The sequence below is a fragment of the Lagopus leucura genome, unplaced genomic scaffold (assembly GCF_019238085.1).
Source record: "Lagopus leucura isolate 7727_CA_CO unplaced genomic scaffold, USGS_WTPT01 Super-Scaffold_650, whole genome shotgun sequence".
Lineage (NCBI taxonomy): Eukaryota > Metazoa > Chordata > Aves > Galliformes > Phasianidae > Lagopus > Lagopus leucura.
Window position 1 is genome coordinate 7826544 of NW_024962253.1, and position 22263 is coordinate 7848806.

General features: G+C 44.2%; 1 protein-coding gene across 3 annotated transcripts in view; it reads right to left on the reverse strand.

Annotated features, from left to right (window-relative positions):
• DYM (dymeclin) overlaps positions 1-22263 on the reverse strand; it is a 149315-nt gene that overhangs the window by 14549 nt on the left and 112503 nt on the right. For all 3 annotated transcript variants that reach the window (XM_042862320.1, XM_042862322.1, XM_042862321.1), the window contains 2 exons: positions 11368-11550; positions 7895-8008 (listed from right to left, as the gene is read on the reverse strand). In XM_042862320.1, the coding sequence (XP_042718254.1) occupies positions 7895-8008; positions 11368-11550 (297 nt within the window). The remainder of the gene's footprint in view (positions 1-7894; positions 8009-11367; positions 11551-22263) is intronic.

The window sequence follows — 22263 nt, forward strand, 5'->3', positions numbered from 1 at the left end:
CAGAGGAGCTGGGAAGCAGCAGCTGGGTGACCCAACGAGCACAAGATGGGACTTCTAAATAAATTATCCCTTCCACTGCCCTAGTGCTGCATTCACAGGGGGAGAAACTGCAACAGCAATTTGCAGAAATGCTCACAGGTCAGAAGGAAGCTGGCTGCACCTTAGCAAGAGCAACGAGGCAGCCAACGAGCAGAAAGGGTTAACTGCTCTGCCTGCTCTGATGGTGGGAACAGCCCCGATTTCCTCGTGAGGTTTGGCAGCCCGAGACACCCTGCAACCAACTTCCTTTCCTGATCAAGGCACAGACCCCGTCCATGGGGAAAGTCAGCCAGAGGTTTGGGATCTGCTGGGTGCTCAGCCATTAACATCAGTGTCAGAACTGACTGCAAAGTGACAAACGTGCTTCAGTGTATCTCAGCTGTGGTTTTCTGCTACATCCACGTGCAGTCCTTTAACACAAAGCTAAGGTGGGTGTTTGCATGCTGTTATATCAATTACAAATTGATTCACAGCTCCAGCGCTTTTACGGGGAATTCAAGCAGCTCGACACACAGAGAAGAGGAACTTCTAAAAGTTTCAAGTTGGAGCTTGTAAAAAAAACAACACTGCCATTCTGATGGCCCCTGAAGGGAAGATAAAAGAGAAAAACAGCTCAAATAATAACTGCAGGACCCTCATTACAACAGTCCTGGGTGTCTGTTCAAGCAGCTGCAGGCTGATAACAGCGGTGTCTGCAATAGATTAGTGACAGCAGCACTAACATATCATGGTAACAGGGAGAAAGCACCCTTCGTGCTTAAGACACAGACTGACAAGCAGAAGCTGAAAGCATTGAAAAATCACAATCTTTACGCACGCTATCTGCCCACGTCTGTAAGCAAGGTGCATGGCCTTGGAAGAACCGCAGGGCTCCAGGCACACCAAGGTCTGAAATGTGAGCAAACAAACCCCAGGAGCCCGTGTTTTGATCATGGTATTTACTGCAAATTACAGACACAGCACGAGAGAAGCAACGACAAAACCTGAAGGGGACATGAAGAGCAGCACTTGCACTTTCGGAGCATTTTCATAGCAACAGTACCACCGCCTTGGAAAGTATGATCACGGAATCATGAAGGTTGGAAAAGTCCTTCAAGATCTCCAGACCCAAATCAGCCCATCCCTACCATGCCCACTGACCACGTCCCCATGTGTCACATCTCTGTGGTTCCTGTACCCCTCCAGGGATGGGGACTCCCCCTCCACTCTGTGTGAGATACATACGAGGAATTATTCTCTGAGTAGCTGACATTTTATCACCTGTTTCAAGATGGGAGCTGGATGGACCTGGTGGGGGCAACCAATCCTTCAGGCCCACCAGTGACGTGCCAACAGCACTTACTGCCATCTCTTCTGCTCCTTCAGCTCTTCTCTTAGTCCGCTTCAGCCACTAAAAATAGCAGCATGAGACTGGAGAAAGGAGGGGGACGGAGAAAAGAGAGCACAGCCCTTCTACCCACCTGATAATCACCAGTCAATACGAGCCTCAGTGCTCCCCTCCATCAGATACACAAGCTGTAGGCACCTGTCTGCGCTCACAGCACACTTGGTGGCATCTCACCAGCACAAAGATGAGACTTGAAACCTCAGGACCACTGAAGCCAAAAGGAAAACCCCCCAGTGACCCCACTCTTTTTCTCATGGATCTCTGAGGCGTTGGGATATGGCAAGGAATGGGGATGAGGAAGAAACCAAGGTTGAACTGTTCCATTTAATCTCAATCTGTAAAGAAAGGTAAAAATCTGTAGTGTTCTCTTGGAGTCGAAAGCACAATGACAGTTTTCTGTTGGAAGAGATTTTGGCTCGTTTACAGCAAGAAGTTGGTACTACATGAGAAACACTTAAAAAATCGGAGATCCAAGACCATATTTTCGTCTGCTGACGCTGCAGTGATGTTTGCATTACTCTTCAATGGGGAGGTGTCAGAAAAGCATTAGTACGTTTCTAGCTGTGCGCCAGGCAGACAGGCACAGTAAAATAGCTGTTTTTTAACTTGTTCTCATCAACAATGCCAAAGTTACTGCTTGTTTTTCTCCACCCCCATGAAAGAATTTATAACCACTGCAGTAAGCCGAAGTTGCTTCAAGTTAAAAAAGCTGGGTTTAATTCCAGCACTGACGGAGAGCTGCTGTGTAAAAGCAAAGTGACTTTCTTTGGGTTCTCAGAAGAATTTCTATTTGAAAATCGGAGTGGTGGGGATTTTTGGCCCCTTCCTCTTAATGCTATAATTTAAAATTGTGATACTGCATAATTCTCATGTTCAGAAGGTACTTGGGGAGAGGTAGGAGCACATCCCCTTGTGAGCAGCCCTGAGAGTAACACACAAACACAGGACCAGTGACAGAGCTGGCGAAATCTCTTTGGGAGTGCCAAGCAGAGGTTGTGAATGCCATGGTGCACACTGCTGGTGTCAGACCACACAGTATCCAAACCAACCTTGTACTGAGCTGTAACCACGTCCTTATGTCACAGAGGACTTGGCTGACATCTCAGCAAAGAAAACCAAATCTCAATGTGTGTGACATCCCAAATCCAAGCAAACACCCCTGCAATGGCACCTGAATGAAGGGTTCTGATTCGTTTTTATTTAAAAAAATTAAAACCAACTTGTAAAAATAAATAAATGCGCTTCATAAGTGAATCACCAACACTACCAGACCATGCCAAGAACTCAAATATCTCGACTACAGCTGTATGACATTCCATGGCTGTTCATGAATGGAAGAACATGGAACTGAAGAACAAGGAAATGAAACTGGATTTCATTTCAAAGGACTGTGGTATAGTTCATTTCACTCTCCTTAAAGCTTAAAGAGTTAACAGATTTCTTCTATCTTACGTGAGGGGCACTTCTGCAGTTCTGTTAGCACTCTATCCCTGGAGATGTTCGAGAACCACGGAGAGGTGGAACTTCAGGACGTGGTCAGTGGGCATGGTGGGGGTGAGTTGGGGTTGGGCCTGGGGAGCTGGGAGGACTTGTCCAACCTCAATCATTCTATGATCGTATTTTATGCTTTGAATTGACTGTGACATTTATTTCTGCACCCCCAAACTGGTGTGCTCTGGTTCCCCTCTGGGATTACAGACCCTGGCTGCTGTGCTATCTTTCTTCTCAAAGTTTCTACGAAATGCACAACCAAAATTCCCACATGCTGAACTATGTCAGCATGCACCGAACTTTAATCACTATAATAAACACAATTTTAATTTATATTTTTCCGTATAAGTTAGATCTTGCCTACACACAGACTTGCACCATTTAATTACAGAGATTTAAACAATATAAACCCTTTCCTGGATGTACTCATTACAAAGCTAAGTTCCAACTCATTCTCAACAAGCTCAGCAGCTGGGCTTACACAAATAGGAGAGCACCTGCACCAAGGCTTGCCCATTCAGACAGACAGGTCATTAATCCCCACCTAAAATCAGCCAGAGCCAGCTGAGTGCTGACAGCTTCACCAGTTATTTTCTGACCACAAGTCCCAGGAAAACGTTCTAGATCTTTTTTTCCTAGAATCTTAGGATCACAGAACCACTAAAGTTGGAAAAGAACACTCAGATCGTCTAGCCCAACTATCAACCCACCCCCACCATGCTTGCTCATCATGTCCCCAAGGTTCTATGATTCTACCAGTGGGCACAGTAGGGATGAGTTGGCTTTACACTTGGTGATGATCTTATTGATCTTTGCCAACCTTAACAATTCTATGATTCTGCCACTCTGAAGCAAGCATCAAAAAACACTCACTGGGCACCAAAGACATCAGGACTCTGGAAACAGAACTCCCATGACAGTGTACTGATTTTTGCTCGGTGGTGCCACGATGATTAGGGATTTCTTCTCCATGAAACAAACAGAAGTTGAAGGAGTTGGAAGTACAGTGCTAACAGAAAGGCAAACCTATGAGAAAACCTTCGAGCACGTAGTGCAAAGCCTGTTCTGCCCAGACTGAAGGCATTTGCCTGTGCTCTTTTTAATTATTCTGTGAAATTTTAATGCTGTGAAAGGAGAATGCACTTCAATATTAGATTTCAAGATTAGGAAGATTAGATTAGAATTCAAGATTAGATTGCCATATCAGACATGGCAAAAGGGTGTGAGCTGATAGCATGACAGCTGCTAACATCAGGAACACACAACAGCATGCACAGCTGCGACAGAAGTACCAACTGACACAGGAGGCAAGGAAGTGGGTTGGTGGTTGGACTCCACCATGATGATCTTGGAGATCTTTTCCAACCCTAACAATTCTGTGATTCTAGGAAGCAGGGAAAAAAAAAAACACATAAGCATCTCAAACTACGTTCATGACCATGAGGGCTCTGATTAAACCGGTACAGCTGGTGGGATGTTCTCTTTTGTGAAAACGTGGCCTTCTGACTGCGATCAGTCCATGAACCCAAATGTCAGCCTCCAGCCAGCAGCTGGCATTGCAAACAAGCTTTCCTACATGCTGCAGAAGAGCAGTTATCTGCTGGCTGCTCCCTTGAAACCCCGAGATAACAGGCAGGCTCCAGGCACTGCTGTGCTGCTCTCACGCCGAAAGCACACACACACTGCACCAAAGGGAGGAAAGGCAGCCTGAGAACTTCACAAAATAAAAATAAAGGAGACCAATTTTCACCTATCACTGTGATCTCTAAATTGCCTTTAATAAGCTCTGCAATAAAGCAGGGAGCCTGGGATGCGGCTGCTCATCCGCGAGGAGACAGCCCTATCTCCAAACCACGGCTGCTGCTCTGTCCCAGGCACATCAACTGCATTTATCTCCTCCTACATACCAAAGAGAAACAAGCAGCTCTTGATTTCAGCACCTGCCCTTTATCTCTGTGTTTTTGGAAAAATCTTCTACAAGGCTAATTATCCAGCTTGGACTTTCTGTGCCTTCCGCAGCACAGAGCTAAAAGCTTAAAATAACGTTCATTAAATCGTTTGTCTTCCACTGTAGTCGTGTTTGCTCCAGGACCGAAAGGAAAACAGGATTTGCATCCCTTATCTCCCTACAGTTGTTTGCAGACACAGGCCCACATACGTGACCTGCTGCTAACACACATGTCCCTTCTGTCACACAGTGTTTCCCACAGGGAAAGGAGCACTGGGGTGTGCTATCGCACTGATAAGCTCCATTATGCAGATTGAGATCATGGTGGTGAGTGCAGTTATTTTTAGGTTACCTTTACTCAGACTCCAGATCTGAATGCACAGAACGCCTCTTGAATGCTCACTTCCTCAACAAAAGCCAAGATAAGCAGCAGGAAAACATTCACTGTATTTATCTGTGCATAAACTGAGTACACATACATGAGAAAAAGTACCATTGTTTGGGTTGCAGAGAAGCAAGGGAGTTAAAACACTGCTTGACTGCTTGTTTTTCCAAATGAGGACCTCCAGCACATCCTCCAAAGAGCTTAAGTTGAAGATGGCAATTTCTAGGAAGCAGCAAAATCATAGAATTGTCAAGTTGGAAAAGACCTCTAAGATGGAAAAGACCTCTAAGATGACCACAGAGATCACCTAGTCCAATCTAGACTTAGAATCAACCACGTAGAAACACTACTCCTTTAGAGCACCTCAGCACCCAAAGGGAGATGGGGAAGGGCCTGAGAGTATGAGCAATGGAGCATGAGCAGTGGCCACGGTCCCTTGGTTTAAGGGGAGGTCTCATGGTGGCCTGCAGCTCCCACACAGCCCTACAGCCCCTCATGGCCCTTCAGCTCCCTTGTGCCCTACAGCTGCCAGAGCTCATGAAACATCTGTACTCTGCTCTGAGCCATAGGATTTGAGTTTAGGTGGTGCTGTGTAAAGCCAGGGATTGGACTCAGTGATCCCTGTGGGCACCTTCTAACTTGGGACATTCTGTGATTCTGTAAAAAAGCAACAACGGCCTGAAAATTACTTAATAATTAACTGAAAAGCTGATCCAAAAACTCTCAAGACTAAACTCCATCACTCTGCACTCTGTAAATCCACATGGGTCATGTCAACCCTAATGCAACCCATCATTCCTCCATATATTCCTGAAGTTGTCTTGATAGCAGCCAGCTCCCTGAATTCACTTCCCTGAGCTAGCCATGCCCAAACCAAAGTCTTTTAGAGAAAAGTCCTTCAGTAGGCATCGTTGGTTGGTCAGTGCAGCAAGACAGCCTCCAGCTCACACACAGGAGCTCACTGAGCCCATTGTGCATTGAGCCAATGTGGGTAGGGCTTCTCCACCCATCCAGACATGCCCAGAGTGTCATTACAGACACGAGGATTAAAGCTTTCTCCTCTATTTAGCTGCTGAAATTCCTCGGAGCTGCCAGCACTGTTGTGCAACTCTATCTTTAGTCTGATCTTACTGTGGTTTTGTCAAGCTTTGGAAGAGCTTCCCCTTGAAACCTCAGAGACTGCAATGGGAAGACCTGAGAAACGAGGAGACTTGGAAGACCCCTACAAGAGAAGGGCAGATGGCACTAAGGCTCACCATGTGATGTCTACAGAGGGGAACTGAGTGCTATTCAATAGCAAAGTTATTACAGAGAAAGGGAGTTTGTGCCTCTACAAATTAATGCAGCAGTTCCAGATGCAGGTCAGTGTCACCAGCTTTCTTCAGGCAAGAAAGCAACCAATGAAAGACCAAACCATTGGTGCACACAATGTAAACTTGAGGGGATTTCACTCCTGAAACAACACTTCCATAAATTGTGGCCTAACACGAAAGTCCATTCTTCTTTTTTTTTTTTCCTAAGCAACAAACTCATTTACTAATGGCTCTGTCAGCAGGTCAGCAGTCACTGCAGTCCCTTAACAAAAGAGCTTTCAATTATTTGCACGTATGAAAATGCTGTCACAAAAAAGCAGCCCATTTCTTCCAAAGTAACTCAGCCTGGCCGAGTCACTGCACACACTGCCTCAGGGACGCTGGGAGCTGCAGGAAAGACACCATGCATGCAGCCAGCTGGACAATTCCCACGGGGCGTTTCAGGATTACCAGGGTATAAACTAATTACTGCCATTGCCAGTGGCCACGTGTACTTTGCACTTCTCATCAGATGGCATTTTCCTCAAGTTATCACAAAAAAACGAGGCTTGAGAAGACACTCCTGCTCTCTTATCACAGAGTAAGAACAGAAATGGCTCTGCAGAGACCAGGAAGTATTTAAAACATTCTTGGCACAGTGGAGAAGCAAACACTGTTGTTTGTGTTAAAAAAAAAAAAAAAAAAAATAACAAACAGCAAAACACCATATTGCTCCCATTTACTTCCTTACCCACCTGCACAGATTTTTATCACAGCATTTAAGCACCACGCAGCCCATCATGGATTTCAGCCTCACAAAACCCATCGAGGCACTGAATCCCTCCTGGATCTGAGGCTCTCAGAAGACTCTGGAGGCTCTGCTCAGGATTACGCACAGCTTATCACTGCGCTGACCACCCTGAACTGATTTCCAGTGGGATGGTTTATCCATAACTCAAGACTGAAGCCCCCAGAATTCATCTGCGTACCATTTTATACAGACCACATGGAGACGTGGAACACCAAGGAAAGAATGTGCCAGTAAAAATGAGGATGATGACAGCCTCGTTACATCTGAATGGGCAGAGAGGTGAGACCACACGTAACAGATATGATGAAGAAAATCTCTGCCTCAGCAAATCCTACTTCCTCCACACTTCAATTTAATGACTGATCAAGAAAATTCACCCCAGCATTTAGCACAAACTAGCGCATAATTAAACCACACAGATATTGCGATCAACCACGGGGTCCCTCATCCACTGCTACTGACGTTCCAGTGTCACAGATACAAAGTGTGTGTATGTAATTAACTGGAATAGCATATGTTAGCTGATGAGCCGAGCACTTACCCTGAGCCTGTCCTTGGGCAAAGCCACAGCTCCCTGCTTGATGATCTCCAGAACGCGCTCCACCGACAGGTCAGCTCCGGCGTGCTCCAACCGGGAGCTGAAGAAACTGATCACCTGTGATGGAGAATCAGAGCACGTCAGCAAACGGGAGGGATCTCTGTATCGATACACACACAAAGCCATTGCTTTCTTCTCCTGGGTTGATGTCTCTGCACTTCTCAGAGCAGTACGCTATTGCTGGGCCATCATTAGGTACACTCTGTGGATGAGACACTGGCCTAACTGTCAGTGTTCTGCAGGTATTTTTAAGGGGTAGATGAATTCACTGTTGAACACATTCAGCTGAATTAGTCAAATAAGGTTTTCAAACACTGCACACATCAACATTCTTCAGCTCTTACCTTTCTCACACACACGGGACTTTCAAGGCATTCCCATTGACTTTCTGTAGTTTGGGCCAGAAATTTACTCTAGTTTTCAAGTACTGAAGCAAAACTCCTGTATTTACAATATCTACTCAACAGGGGACTCGAGAGCACCCGTTAAACAACTTCAAGGGTCTACAGGACTCACTTGGTGATTTTGTAGCATCCAAACCCATGGCAACTGGAAAAAAAAAGCAAACCCACAAAGCTGCCCTTCTCCCCAAATGAGCCATCCTCCATGAGGCAAATCCCAGGACCTATACACTCCCTCTCACTGTTCTCCTGCATTTCTCCCTGAAGAGGCCAAGCTGATCTTCCCCAGGCATCCCCCTCAGCACTGCTTTTGCATCCCAGCTGATCCTTGTAAGCACGCCACAGTTGGGTCAGATCAACTTTCATCCCTCTCTAAGCCCAATAAGTTACAACAGCAGCCAACATCCCACCAGCAGTTCTCCACTGGGGACATGAGAAACCTACCCTTCCAGAGCTCCTTTCATTGCAAAAGAGCACACTTTGGGAACCCCATCCCCTCTTCTAGAGGAGATCTGAGTGATGGATATGGGGCAAAACTTAAATCCCTCAGGTTCTTGGAAGGCCCCAAATAGGATGGTTGGAGCCATTTTGCACTGTCCTTGGCAGCCTGGTTGGAGCCATGCACAGCACCCACTGTCTGCACACACTGCTGTTAGGTTTCCTGACTTGTAGCCTTGTCTGCAAAGTGGCAGTGCCCACAGGTGCCCAAATTACAGCCTCGTCACACCAACTAATCTCTGCTAATAGTCCCAAGTAAAAGGGGGAAAAGTATATTGGCTGCAAAATCTATTTGTTCTGCAGCAACTGGCAGCTGGAGCCAGAACGCATTAGCCTAATTGCACCTCCTAGCTCAGCTGCTGCTCACAAAACAAAGGCAGCTGATGGCATGACTGCTTCGTGATTTGGGCTTGTTGGTCCTCTCTTGCAATTCCAAAGCACTAGCCCTCTTTTTGGGCAGCTGGATCTCAGAGCAACTTTCTCTAGATACTGTGAAACAACTGAGTGGAACAGGGAGAGATGTTTTGGTTCTGTTTTATACAACAGAAACACAGCAATCATTCGATGAAAAATACAGGCTTGACCTGCTTGGCTCTCTTGATATTGCCATGGTCGAGTAAGGCAAGAATCCCCTTCCCCTGGCTGATGCAGCAGGGTTTGCATCCTTACAGGCAGGGACGGACTGCAGAGCTGTTGATTGCTAGTCCTTGCAAAAAGCAATGGGGTAGGAAGATTGCTGAGTTCAGATGCAAAGGTTTTGCTAAACCACGAAGGCAAAAATTAGTGTTAGGCTTTAATCGGAAGGATAAAACACAATCATCAAGTGTATACATAAAAAATGAAGGGAGCTTGCAGATGCTATCTGAAATCTGGTGACTCCTATTTTAGGAAGCCAAATGCTCCACTCTGGGCCATGTTTTAAAGATTTCTAGTGTTTTAGAGTTACAGATGTTATAGTCCAGAGAGCTCCCAATATTTGCACAGCATGTTACAATTACACAGAATTCTGAACTGCTGTTTTTGATGTGCAGACTGAAATTAAAAATATCCCCTTAAATAATAATACACATCTCTAATCTTTGTCTTTCTTCTTCAGACAAAATGGAACTGGAGTTCCATATCGAGTTCTTTCTAATCCTGATAGCACAGTACTGCAATGAGATATGGTTTAAAAGCATATCTTTTATATGGAGAAAAGCAAGAGATGTGTGATAGACAGGATATCCCAGAAGAGGCATTTGCTTATTGCCATTATATGCAAAGGCACACAGCGTGACTACCACCCCTGTATGAACCAGAGGATGTGGCAGGGTGGAAGAGGAGTCAGCTGAATGCCATCTCTTATTCAGATCTGCAAGCCTGAGAGCTCCCAGCACTTGCCAACTGGTGACAGGTATATTCTTTAGAAAATCTTTTTTTTTTTTTTTTTAACATCCTTGCTTCTGTAACAAAGGAGCTATTTAAAAAGGCAGTGTGCTCCCTTGGAAAGCTTAAAATAGTTTTAGAATGTAATTGGTGTTATGCTGTAACCCTGTATTAAATACATTTGGGGAGGAACTGTAACAGTTTAAATTGCTGAGGAAAACCTACATTTAGCTGTAACAAAGGAAAGGGCACGCTGCTTTCTGTGGGAGGCTGGCAGGTGGAAGGACCTGGCCACCAGGGTTTGCCTGGTTCTGGACAAGCAGAAGAGGTCTCTTATCTGTCATAGAATCACAAAATGACTGGATTGGAAGGGAACTTAATGATCACAGAACTACTGAATGGTTGGGTTGGATGGGACCCTGAAGTTCCCCAGACCCACCCCTGCTGTGGGCTGGCTGCCCCCAACAGGTCAGGCTTGCCCAGGGTCCTGTATGGCCTGGGACACCTCCAGGGATGGGGCACCCACAGCTTTTTGGGCAGCAGAGCTCTAAGTGAGGATTCACCACTCTGAATGAGGAGTTTCCTCCTCACATCTGACCTAAATCTTCCTTCTTTTAGTTTAAAACTCCCAAATCCTTCTCCATGGGGCTGCTCTCAGTGAGTTCTTCTCCCAGTCTGTACTCACCCGGGATTGCCCTGACACAGCACCCTGCACTTGGCCTTGCTGAACCTCATTAGGTTCATGTGGGCCTGCTTTTCAAGCCTGTCCAGGTCCCTCTGGATGACATCTCTTCCCTCTGCTGTGTCAGCTGCACCACTCAGCTTGGTGTCATCTGCAAACTGCTGAGACTGCACTCCATCCCATCACCTGTGTCACCCTTAAAGATGCTGAAGAGCACCAGTTCCAAGCAGACCCCTGAGGGAACCACTCATCACTGCACCCACCTGGATGTAGAGCCACTCACTGCAGCTCTCTGGTTGCAACCATCCAACCAATTCTTTATCCTCCAAATAGTCCAGTCCTTCGAACCCGTTCCTCTCCAATTTAGAGGTAAGAATCAACATAGAGAGGACAGGTATTTCCCACCTCCAAAAACAATAAAAAGGTCAAATAAAGAAGCATACGCAGCCCCGAAACAAGGGATCACCCACCAGATCTATGTTCTGCATGATGTCCTGGAAGGAGGGATGGGTCCGGAATTGCTCAAACAGATCGCGCTTGTAGAGCAGCGCGTACACCAGGTTGGGGTTGTGGTGGAGGGAGTTGGTCAGGCAGGAGTTGATGATCTCCAACATCATCCGGATCACCTCCTCAATCACATTCAGGTCTTGTGCCTGCAAGAAAGAAAGGAAGGTGAGTGTGCCCTTTTCCATTGTAAAACGCATTGGTTAACAAGGACAGTTCACAGCGACCATTACTAACAGAGCTATTGGCTGGTCAGTGTCTCAATGGTGAGCTAATCCAGCGTCCCTGAGTCCTGGCAAAGAGATCTGTTTTCTCCTGAAATCACCAAAATTTTATCTGAAATGCACAGTGTTCAGCTGCATGGCTTTCTTCTCTCAGCCGGAGCCACTGCTCGTCCCAGTGAGCAAATATTGTAACCAAATTCATTGAGGGTTAAGCAATCTTGGTCTTCCAACATATCAGCATACATTAAATTCAACACATTTTATGTTTGGTCCGTGTCAGAGAGGAATAAGGTCCCTCCAGCACATCAAACAACAGGCTGTGAGACCCTACAGGGTTGCCAGGAATGTGAATCTCATCAACAGTTGAGTTTTTTGTGCGGTAGGAGCACTGAAACCATTGGCATCTACTCTTACTACTTGCAAAGCAGTCATTTTCTGAGTTATCACTCAGAAAAGGCATGTAAGTACCTCATAATGAGGCCATGCTTGTGACAGATTTCTATTGGACTCACAGGAACATTAGGATTGGAAAAAACCTCTGCAGTCATCGAGTCAAACCCCAAATCATCCCCTCCATGCCCGCTTTGAAAACTGTTTAGCAATGCTGCCTGTCTCACTGTGGAGGTTACAGATTCCTTCCTGAATGTGAGGATCTCCTTTTTCAAGACCCAGCCTCAACCACTGGAATTACTGCTGTGCTGACACTAACAGTGCTGGCAGAAACCCTCACAAACCAATCACTGCAGCTTCACCTGTCCATAGGATTGCATTCTCCTTTGACTGAAGCAGTTCAGAACACAGGTGGGTCCTCTGTAGCCTTCTAGTTTGAATGCTGTGAAATAGCATCCCACTTAGATGCCATTAAATGCAAATAATGCAAAGTACTGGACAAAACCTGGAACAGCTGCTTCAGCTGGAATTTGAAGAAAAACCAAGATCTGCTAAACTCACAGGTCAAGCAGAATCTGCCCATGGACTGGCAGTTATTTCACAATAAGGTATGTTATGGTGGCTTTCAAGAAGCTCTGAGCAGTGCCTTAGCTCACTTTTCAACACAGCAGGATGACCCAGTGACTGAGATACGATCCTAAAACGCATAGGATGTTTACGAATCTACAGCCCCGTGTACCTCCCCTACACAGTGGGAACACAAAGCAAGGATGCTTCCCAAAATCACCAGGTTGGCACCACGCGCACATATGAAAAGAGAAACTCTCCCACCACTGCAGCACAGGTGCTCTTACAAGCATCTGAAACCAGATGCTAAAGTTAAAAGGATGCTTCCCTTCACTGAAGGCTGTAAGTCACTCAGAGCTGTTCAGCTGTTGAACAGCCGTCCCTGTGGTCTAAGAGCACCTTGCACAAGGAATGGGATTTGCTAAGAATGAGCTCCAAAAAAACAGACGCGGGACTGAATCTCAGCATCATTATCTGTAGAGCTGCATGCTCCTATAGTTAGCGATTACAGAAGAATCTGCAAAGGCTTACAAGTTTCCAAAACAGGCGAAAACAAGCAGAAAGCTTAGGATGAGACAAGAGAAATGCTGGAAGAGCAGATAAATGCTGCGTGCGTTTGTTGCTCTGCGTCCGCAGTATCAGGGAACGACACCTCCACATGCAGACACTGCGCCAGGACAGATAGAATGAAGGTTACAAAAACGTCTCGCTCTTGGAGAGAAAAAAAGTTCATCGCCCTGCAGATTGATTCCCTGAGCACAGCTGAAATGCAGAACACGGATGACCAAGGCATCAGCACAACAACCCTGCAGGAATATTGCTGCACAGGCTGCTATAGGAAAAGCCAGATATTGATGTTGGAGAGGACAGGTAGGTGAGTTTCTACCTATTAAGCAGCAGTTAGAAGTAGTAGCACTTTCCCATTGCTTATAATTGACAAATTCACTATTCACATTGCAAATAATTGCAGTATTCCTTTACCAAACAGCTCTCAGGATGATGCCTGCAATGACTGCAAGTCTGCCCCAGTTTTTTTGTTTGTTTGTTTATGCCTTTAGAGATAATTGTGTCCACCATTACAGGAAATGTGGAAGCTAAGGGCTGATTGCCAACTTTCTGAGATGGAAGCCCAAAAGAAATGTAAATTTCCATCTGAGATGGAAACCTCCATAAGAGTGGGAAGGAGACGCAGGCACAGCGCTGCCATTACTGCTGGTAACCACAGACAAACCCTCATGTTTCCTCTTATGGGTAGAAATTAGATGTAATCACTTCTCACAAATATCCCCATTTTCCAACAGAAGGAGCTAGGCAAAAGGCAGAAGCCTGCTCGTGTTCTGGCTGCACGTGGAGCAAGGCAGCAGCCACAGGCAGAGAGCAGCCTCGCCAATGGCTGTGTGTCTCTGTATTACTCTTCTGACCATGCTGTTATATCCCCATCGCAGATAAAGATGAGCCAGGCACAGTTCTGGGCTGCCTGTGCCTCTTTGTTAGAGGAAAAAGGAACAAACAAGTGATAGTGGCTGCCTGGAAACAGGCTGACACGATACAGAGGGAAACACAATGAGGGCAGAAATGAGAATGTAATCTGCAAACAAAGAACAAAAACAAAACAACAAGAAACCAAAACCCATACCCCAAAATGTGAGTTTGATAAACACTAACAAAAAACACACTGATTGGAAGCAAAAAACTAAGGCAACCCCTGGGGAAAGCTGGAGCAATCCTGATCCACTGCTGTCCTTACTGAAATACAATAAATAGGTAATGATGCCCTGATTCCAGAGAATTCAAAGGCAACTCTCCAGCTTCTCAGTGTTGATCATTCTTAGGAGAAAAAAGGAGGGCTGTCCACGTGGCATTCAGGTTGGATTTGGCAGACTGCTCGTGGCAGTGCTGCCATGTCAGTGAGAGAATACCAAGAGGAAAGGTGGAATGAAGGTTGCAGCCTTACAGTGAATGGCCCTTCTCCAGGTCCATGACAACACATGTAATAGCTTAAATGAGATTCTGTCCCCTCTACTTTAGTGGCATGTATGCAGCACAATAGTCTTGGTTTGTTTACATCAAACCAAGACAGCTTTTGGCCATAATATTGAACGGTGGGAAAGTTAGGTATTGAGAGAGAAAATTTAGGGTTTGCATGGAAGCAAAACAGAACCATTCCTCAAAACTGAACTCAGTTTTGTCAAGCCATCCCATTTACAGCAGGAAAGTATCAAGCTGTTTCTGAGGACATGCAGGTACCTGTGTGAAGGTGCAACTCTGCAACTCTTTTACAAGAACACCCCATGCAACTTCATGCTTCTGCTCCTTTATAGGCAGTCTGTACCCAGCCCACTGCTCATCACCTGGCTACTTCTTCACTTCTTCCTTCTGTGCACTTACTCTTTCGAAAGAGTGCTAAATCTCTTCACACTGAAATACTTTAATTGATCCCCAGTAAGTCGGGCTCCCAAGTCAATCTGAAGTTTCTAGACACTGGGCTAGAATGCTGTGTTTCCTAAGCTATTCTGTTAGTAGGGCTTCTCTACTTTCAAAGGAAAGATGAAGCACTCAGATGGACCCTAATTGATGACACAGCACTGAAGTGATGGACAGACTCAGACCTTGGCATTTTTCTTAGACTGGGATTCAGTAAGGCAACTGCAGAAGGTGTTTTATGATGAAGAACTTTAGATAGTCCTGCTTTCTAGCATTTCATCCCAGCCCAGCACCTGGGCATTTGATTCCAAACTCCATTTTTGGGAACCTCCCATCTAATCCCAATGTTGAATTCCATGCTGGAAAGCCAAGGGTTGGAAAGCTTCCTTCTCCAGTGATTTGCAGATGCTAAAATGACAAATTTTGACAGGTCCTGTAAAACCGGGGAGGCAACCAGCACTAGGAAAAATGGCAATGATGATATTCATACTGTAGAAAATCCAAGTTAAACCTGTGAATCAGTATTGTTCTCAAATCACACTTGAAATAAGGTGAAGTCCTCTTGTTGCTGAAAGGAAAAGCTCTCCATAAAGATTTTCTACTTCTCCTTGAAACGAAGCAGATGAGGGCCACGGTTAGGGCTATGTGGGGATGGGTTGGGGTTGGATCTGGTGATCCTGGAAGTCTTTTCCAGCCTCTATGATTCTGTGATTCTACGATTCAGTATTCCCTAGAGGTATGTGAAGATGCTGTTTAGTTTGACTGGTAGAACAGGAAAGGATGAGTTTCACGTGAAACCCCACCTCCACCATCCGAGGGCAGGCAGATAATTGTGATACAGGCTTTAATTAACAGAACCTGTCTATCCTGAGCAGAGTTCATGGACTTTAAAGAAGTTACTCAAATGAAAAAGTTTCTTATTCCAGCACTCCACATCCAACATAGCTGTAAATTGTCACCAGGAGAGCTGTTGGGAGGTTTTATGCAATAACTACTGCTGCACGAACTGAAACTCCGACACTTCCTGATTTGTTCTTTAAATTGCACAGCACTTCTTATGTAATGTCCACATCAAGTCTCACATTTTTGCATTTAATATGTAAGCTTTACTTAATGAGCTGCCTAGACCTAAAAGCTTGCTCCTTGAAGATGACTACTGACGAACCCCTTGGAAGCAAGTGATTCTCCAAAAAAGGAACACCCCACATTTTTTGCATTATTACCCTACGTGATACTGAGTTGAAGTACAGAAGCCCTTATTTCTATCAGGAAGAAGACAGAAAAGCATAACATCTTGGAAAAAGGCAGCAAAGACCAATTAACAACTCCAACCAAACAGCTTTCACATTTTTTCTTCACACCACCCAAACCCTCCTCTGTGCAGTACAGCAGTCACAGGAATGTAATACATCCACCAGTGTTTATGCATCACCTCTGACTATATCCTATAATATCAACTATTTCCTTCACCCTTGCTACTGTATTAGGCAGTAACAACTATGGCACTCACTGCAACAGGTACATCTAAGAGTGTGTTTCTAATGAACCCATCACTGTCATCCAAGAAAATCACTCCCTGCTACAGACCTCACTATGGTGTCTAATTTAATTGAGAAAGCATAGAAACAAACTGAACAAATATCAACCCCTCACTAGAGCTGTCAACTGCAAAGAAGCCAAATTTAGAAATTCTGCACTGGCTCCTCACTGATTAAATGCTATGGTTCAGCATCTTTGCCAAGAAATTCAGAAACCATCACTGCCTTCCTTCTACACGTGGCAGTTTTGCTCCACTTAAAGTACCACTCTGAGCAATTCTGACTCTATGAGCAGAAACTTCACTGAGACAATGGAATCCACAAAAATAACCATGGACTGCACCAAGTTTTCATACTAATCCAAGTGGAAAACTGCTCACTATTTTGCCTGATAACTCACACTGCAGCCCAAGACCTCTGCCTTTTTGCCTTCAGGGTGGGACTGCTTTGGAAAAGGCATGTAAAACTTGTGATGATGGTGCACTGCTCTTTGCATGTTGTACTTTCCTAAGTGCTGAGAAGTTCACAGCACAAATTTCAGGTCCCTGATAACACTGATTCCCAACAGGCCCAAACTGTTTTAAGGTTGGGGATGCAGTTGGAAGACTAATGCAGATACACCACCAGTGATGAGACGGCTTCACATTCATACCGCACTCAGACTCAGTCTCATCAGCAAATACTTTGAAAATGTATGACAAAGATGTAAGAAAGTGATGGTATTAAAAGAAACAGGACGTGGTTAGTGGGTGTGCTGGGATGGGCTGACGGTTGGACCCGGTGATCTTCAGAGTTTCCTTCCAACTTTAGTGGGTCTATGATTCCGTATTAAATGCTGTTCTTACCACATTCCATCTTATTGTCAAAGAGCATTCCTCTCAACGTGGGATGTGGGTCCTGCACCCATTCTGATCACACAAGAGCTGATGAGCAGTGCTCAGCTTCCTGCTCATGTTCTGAAAGCACACAGCAGCCACAGCATTAATACGGGAAACTGAGACTGGGAAAAGCTGAAACCCACAGAACATAACTCTAGCAGTTTGTGCACACAGGTACAAATTTAAAAACCAGAATACAATCAGCAGATGACATTTTTCAGATTCTGAAGCAAAAAAGTCATAATAGAAATACGGGGAAAAAATGCATTGTCCAACAAAATCCAATTTCCTGAAGTATTTATGAGGACTCTTCTATTTTGGGACAAAATTGAATTTTGTGTACCCTGGTTTGTTACGCACAGTAGCGACAGACATAGATAAGATGAGAGATGGAGACTCACATAATGGGAAAAACTGCAACTCTTTCTTCAGATGCCAGCTTTTGGTTTTCTCTGCAATGCATATGTCCCTGATTTCTCTACCAGTGTTCTGAATGAGCTGCTGATGGGTAATTTGAAGACTTTTGTTTAGGTTGGTTCTTGTTCTACAAAATGTGACCGTTGGGTTCCTGTTCTGTAGAATGGGTGGTTGGTTCTTATTCTATAGAATAGGAAGGTTGGTTTCTGTTCTACAGAATAGGACGGCTGGTTGTCCTATAGAATGGCAGGACTGGGTTTTGTTACAGAATGGTTGGTTATAGGATGGTTTGTTCTTGTTCTATCGAATAGGATGGTTTGGTTTTATTCTGTAGAACAGGATGGTTGGGTTTTGTTCCACAGAACAGGATGGTGGGATTTTGCTCTACAGAACAGAACAGTTGGTTCTTGTTCTTAGCAATCCAATTAAGATCAAGTGCTTGGGTTATTACGCACATGAATACCCGAGTGCAGCAGACCTTGTACACTACATACCAGTGTTATTTCAAGAAAAATGAGGCAGAACACTGTGTCTTTGGAGATGTCCTATTTTTCACTGGCAGCCCACACTCACTCCGCTTTGGCTCAAGCCTAAGTATGTACAAGAGTTGTACATACCCCACATTTCAATCACACATCTGAATGGCACTAAAAAAAATCCTATACCTCTCCACTCTGGGGGAAAGCAGTGCAACCACATACATCTCCCAGCAGAGCAGGGGATCAGAGAACAGCATGACTGAATGAAGGTCACCTATCAGAGCCTTTTTTCCATAATGAACATTTTAAAATATATTTCCCTGAAGCGGCTTGATGTTTGGTATTTCATTAGCTGATGAGGAATGACTACCAGCTTTTTTCTTTCTTACATTTCTCTGACTTTAAAAAGTTAGGAAAAAAAAAAAAGTTAGCATTGACGTCAATTAAGCAACAACAATAATGAATCGACTTCCCATTGTTGCCTTAAAATTGAAGTTGCAGAGTTAAATGCTCCAAAGGCAGATGCCACGATAATGAATGAAAACTTAGGTCTTCCTTTATCCCAATGGATGCAGGTGTTAATATGCAATTTAATTACACATTTGTGCAACTATAATCACATAGAGTCTTTAAAGTGCTGTATTTTTACCTTCCATATCATGTCAAGAATTGTTACTTCCTGTCCAATTTCTGTATTCTTTTTCACTTCATACCAAGAGCATTTTTCAGTGTCACTGGCTGATTGCTTCCAAAGAATTCTACTTTCCTTCACACCATCATTTGGTCCCTTAGCAATTAAATAGTGTGACATTAAAGGTAATAGCCCCACAGCAAGACAGAGGACAGATACATTTTCAGTTGATGAGACTGTGTTAAAAAAAATGATTTTTTCATTATTATTATTTTTTAAAGCAACTGTAACCAACCAAAAACTGAATGGTTACTCCAGATGTGTGCCCATAAAATCAGAAGAAAAGTGGATGAAAACAGGAGGTGAGACATCAAAATCTGCAGTGTTTCACTGATGTCTCACATAGAAAAGAAGTAATACAAAATAATTCCAATTAGCATTAAGTACTGAACAGCCTGGAAGGGTGCAGATTTCTTTCTGTGTCCATTTCCTGCCCTTTACAAGGCTGAATATTTAAAAACAGAATTACTGGGATGTTTGTAACATATGGAAACATACTTCTGGTTTTTAAGCATTACATTTTTCAATCAAAACCTTGCTGGAGAAGCACTAAACATTTGGTTTACGACGTTGCTGAAATACATCGAAGCCACAAAAATAAATTGTGCTCTTTCCAAAAATGCTTTGGAGAACCATTGCACTCCATTTCTCTGTCTGCTGGTGGATGTTTGACAAAGCCCAACACTACAAACCACAGCTTCTTCTGAAAAGCTCTGCACAACCCGCGTGTGTGAAGTACTTGGCCTTCCCCAAACGGGTGAGGCCATCCGTGGGTCTGCTCCCAACATTTCCTCCTCTACTTTTTTGGCAGCAGGAAAACCATGTAAAGACCGTATCGATAATGATAAATAAACATAAAAGACAAAGATGCTCTGAAGAATGGTAGTTACTGTTTTTCATCCAAGCATGTCAAAATTCTCCATCACTCTGAACAGAACAAATGTTGTCTTACACAGGAGCAATAAGTGGTATTTACAGAAAGGCTTGTGAGGTCTTTCTTTCCTAATGGTGAGATATTGGACCTACAGCTTGTTCCACATCCTACCTCAGTCCAAATGCAGCACAAACAGACGCACAGCAGAAAATCAGTGCACGGGATCCTACTCTTCCTCTTTGCGAGGGATGAAGGGACCCTGGAACAGTGCTCCTCCATTTCTGAACCAAACTCTAGCAATGTCATTAGCTATGGTCACAGAAGATCCCCAACCCAGCCCACCATGCCCTCTGACCATCCCCAGGTGCCATCCATGGTTCTTTAACATCTCCAGGGATGGGGAGTCCACCACCTCCCTGGGCAGCCCATGCCATCTTCTATTTTATGAATGCTCACAGAAGTGGCCTTTTCCAAAACATTTATTCTGAGTACAAACACACAAGTCCTATCTTTTATACCCTTTGCTGCAACATAGCAGCAGCGCCCCAGAGCTTCACCTAGAGGTTCTTCCCACTTCTTCCAATTTTGTTCTCATAGCTCTGAACAATGAAAGATTTTTTGATCAGATGACCGTAAGATGCTGCTGCAACACTGCACGTTTTAAAATCAATACAGATAGTGATGCTCATCCTCATATTCCCAGGCGTTGAGAGGTCCTACTTGGAATAAAATTTAATGCCATCTGTGCACGTAACCCAATAGCAGACACCAATAAGCCAACCTTGTTCCAAACAAGGAACCAAGAACATCTTCTTGCACTGGCAAAGAGCAATATTATATATTGCAAGAGCAATATATTTGCTCCCAGATCCTCCAAGCACATTATCAAAAAGATGCAGTAATGAAAAACTGCAAAAAATAATAGTTGTTCCTACTACTATTAGGAAGTCTAATCGGACTGAACTTCACTAGCACGTTCAGCACAGGATTTTAAGGCAGCTTGTTCTCTCTGTTTAAGGATAATTTACACAGCTTTTTTCTCAGGAAAATTTCCAATTTGTTTTAAGGAAAGAACTGACAAAGAATTGAGACAGAACTGCAGAAATTTGTAATTACTCAGTACAAGAGCTTGCTTTAGATTTGGGTTCGGTTGATGATTTCAGACTATTCTGAAATGACTATTTTTTGATGGTATAAAAATAGGGGAATTATGTAGGAGAAATATTCTTTAAAGTAAAAGTACTTCATTTGAAGGAGGGTATGACTAATATTTAGAAAATGTATTTATAGCCTCTGTCTCAATAATAGAGTGGGGACAGGCATACCCAAGAATAACCTGATATGGAAGGTGTCACTTCTGCCCATGAGCCACTAGCTCAGAGTGATCAAAAAGAAGGTAAGTTGGTACAGGGTTGTCTTCTTACTCAGTACAGCCTAAACTGCTGGAACCCACACCCAAAAACAATACGAAGGGATACTGGTTTACCAGGTATCACACCTCAACAACAGCCTAAAAAACATTTTCTTGTCCAATCGTATTTGAGGTTTGTTAAAGTAGCCAACAAGAAGATCTAAAACCGTACACCAAGATGAATCTGTTCAGTCCATTAACAGTCCATACTCGTTAATGAGGAAGGCTTGGACTGGATATCAGGAGGAAGTTCTTTATGGGGCATCCACAGCCCAGCCACATCTGGGCAGCTGTTCCAGCACCTCACCACTCTCATAGTAAAGAACTTCTCCCTGACATCCAACCTCAATCTTCCCTCCCTCAACTTCAAACCATTTCCCTGGAGGTGCTCAAGGCCAGGTTGGACAGGGCCCTGGGCAGCCCAGTCTGGTATTAAATGTGGAGGTCGGTGGTCCTGCCTGTGGGGGGTGGGGTTGGAACTTGATGGTCCTTGAAGCTCCTTCCAACCTGGGCCACTTTGTGATTCCGTGATTCTATGACTAATGCAAACGAACAAAAAAACCTTATGAAGTTACTTAATGACATACGGTAATTGAGAAAACAGAGACAAAAATGGCATTGAAGAGACTTGGGCAGTGCTGCTGGTGAAAACTGGGTGGTTTCTGAGTTAGGAGAAAAGAAGTGACTTAGCTTTTCTTTTTCAGTGTTGATGAAATATGGACGTATCTCAATTAGGAGTCCTAATTTAGTTTGCTAAGAGTTTTCCATTCTGCCACGGGTGCACTCAATTCTACAGCTCAACAAGTCATACCCATTTTGTCTGCTCACAGAAGTTACCACAAGGCAGTATTTTTACAGACTACCAGCTGAATAACACTAATTGCATCACGCTAACTCCATTACAACTGACCAGTTTATTTGGAAGTGGGCTTAATTTCATTTCTGCATCATTACTGAAGTTATCAGATG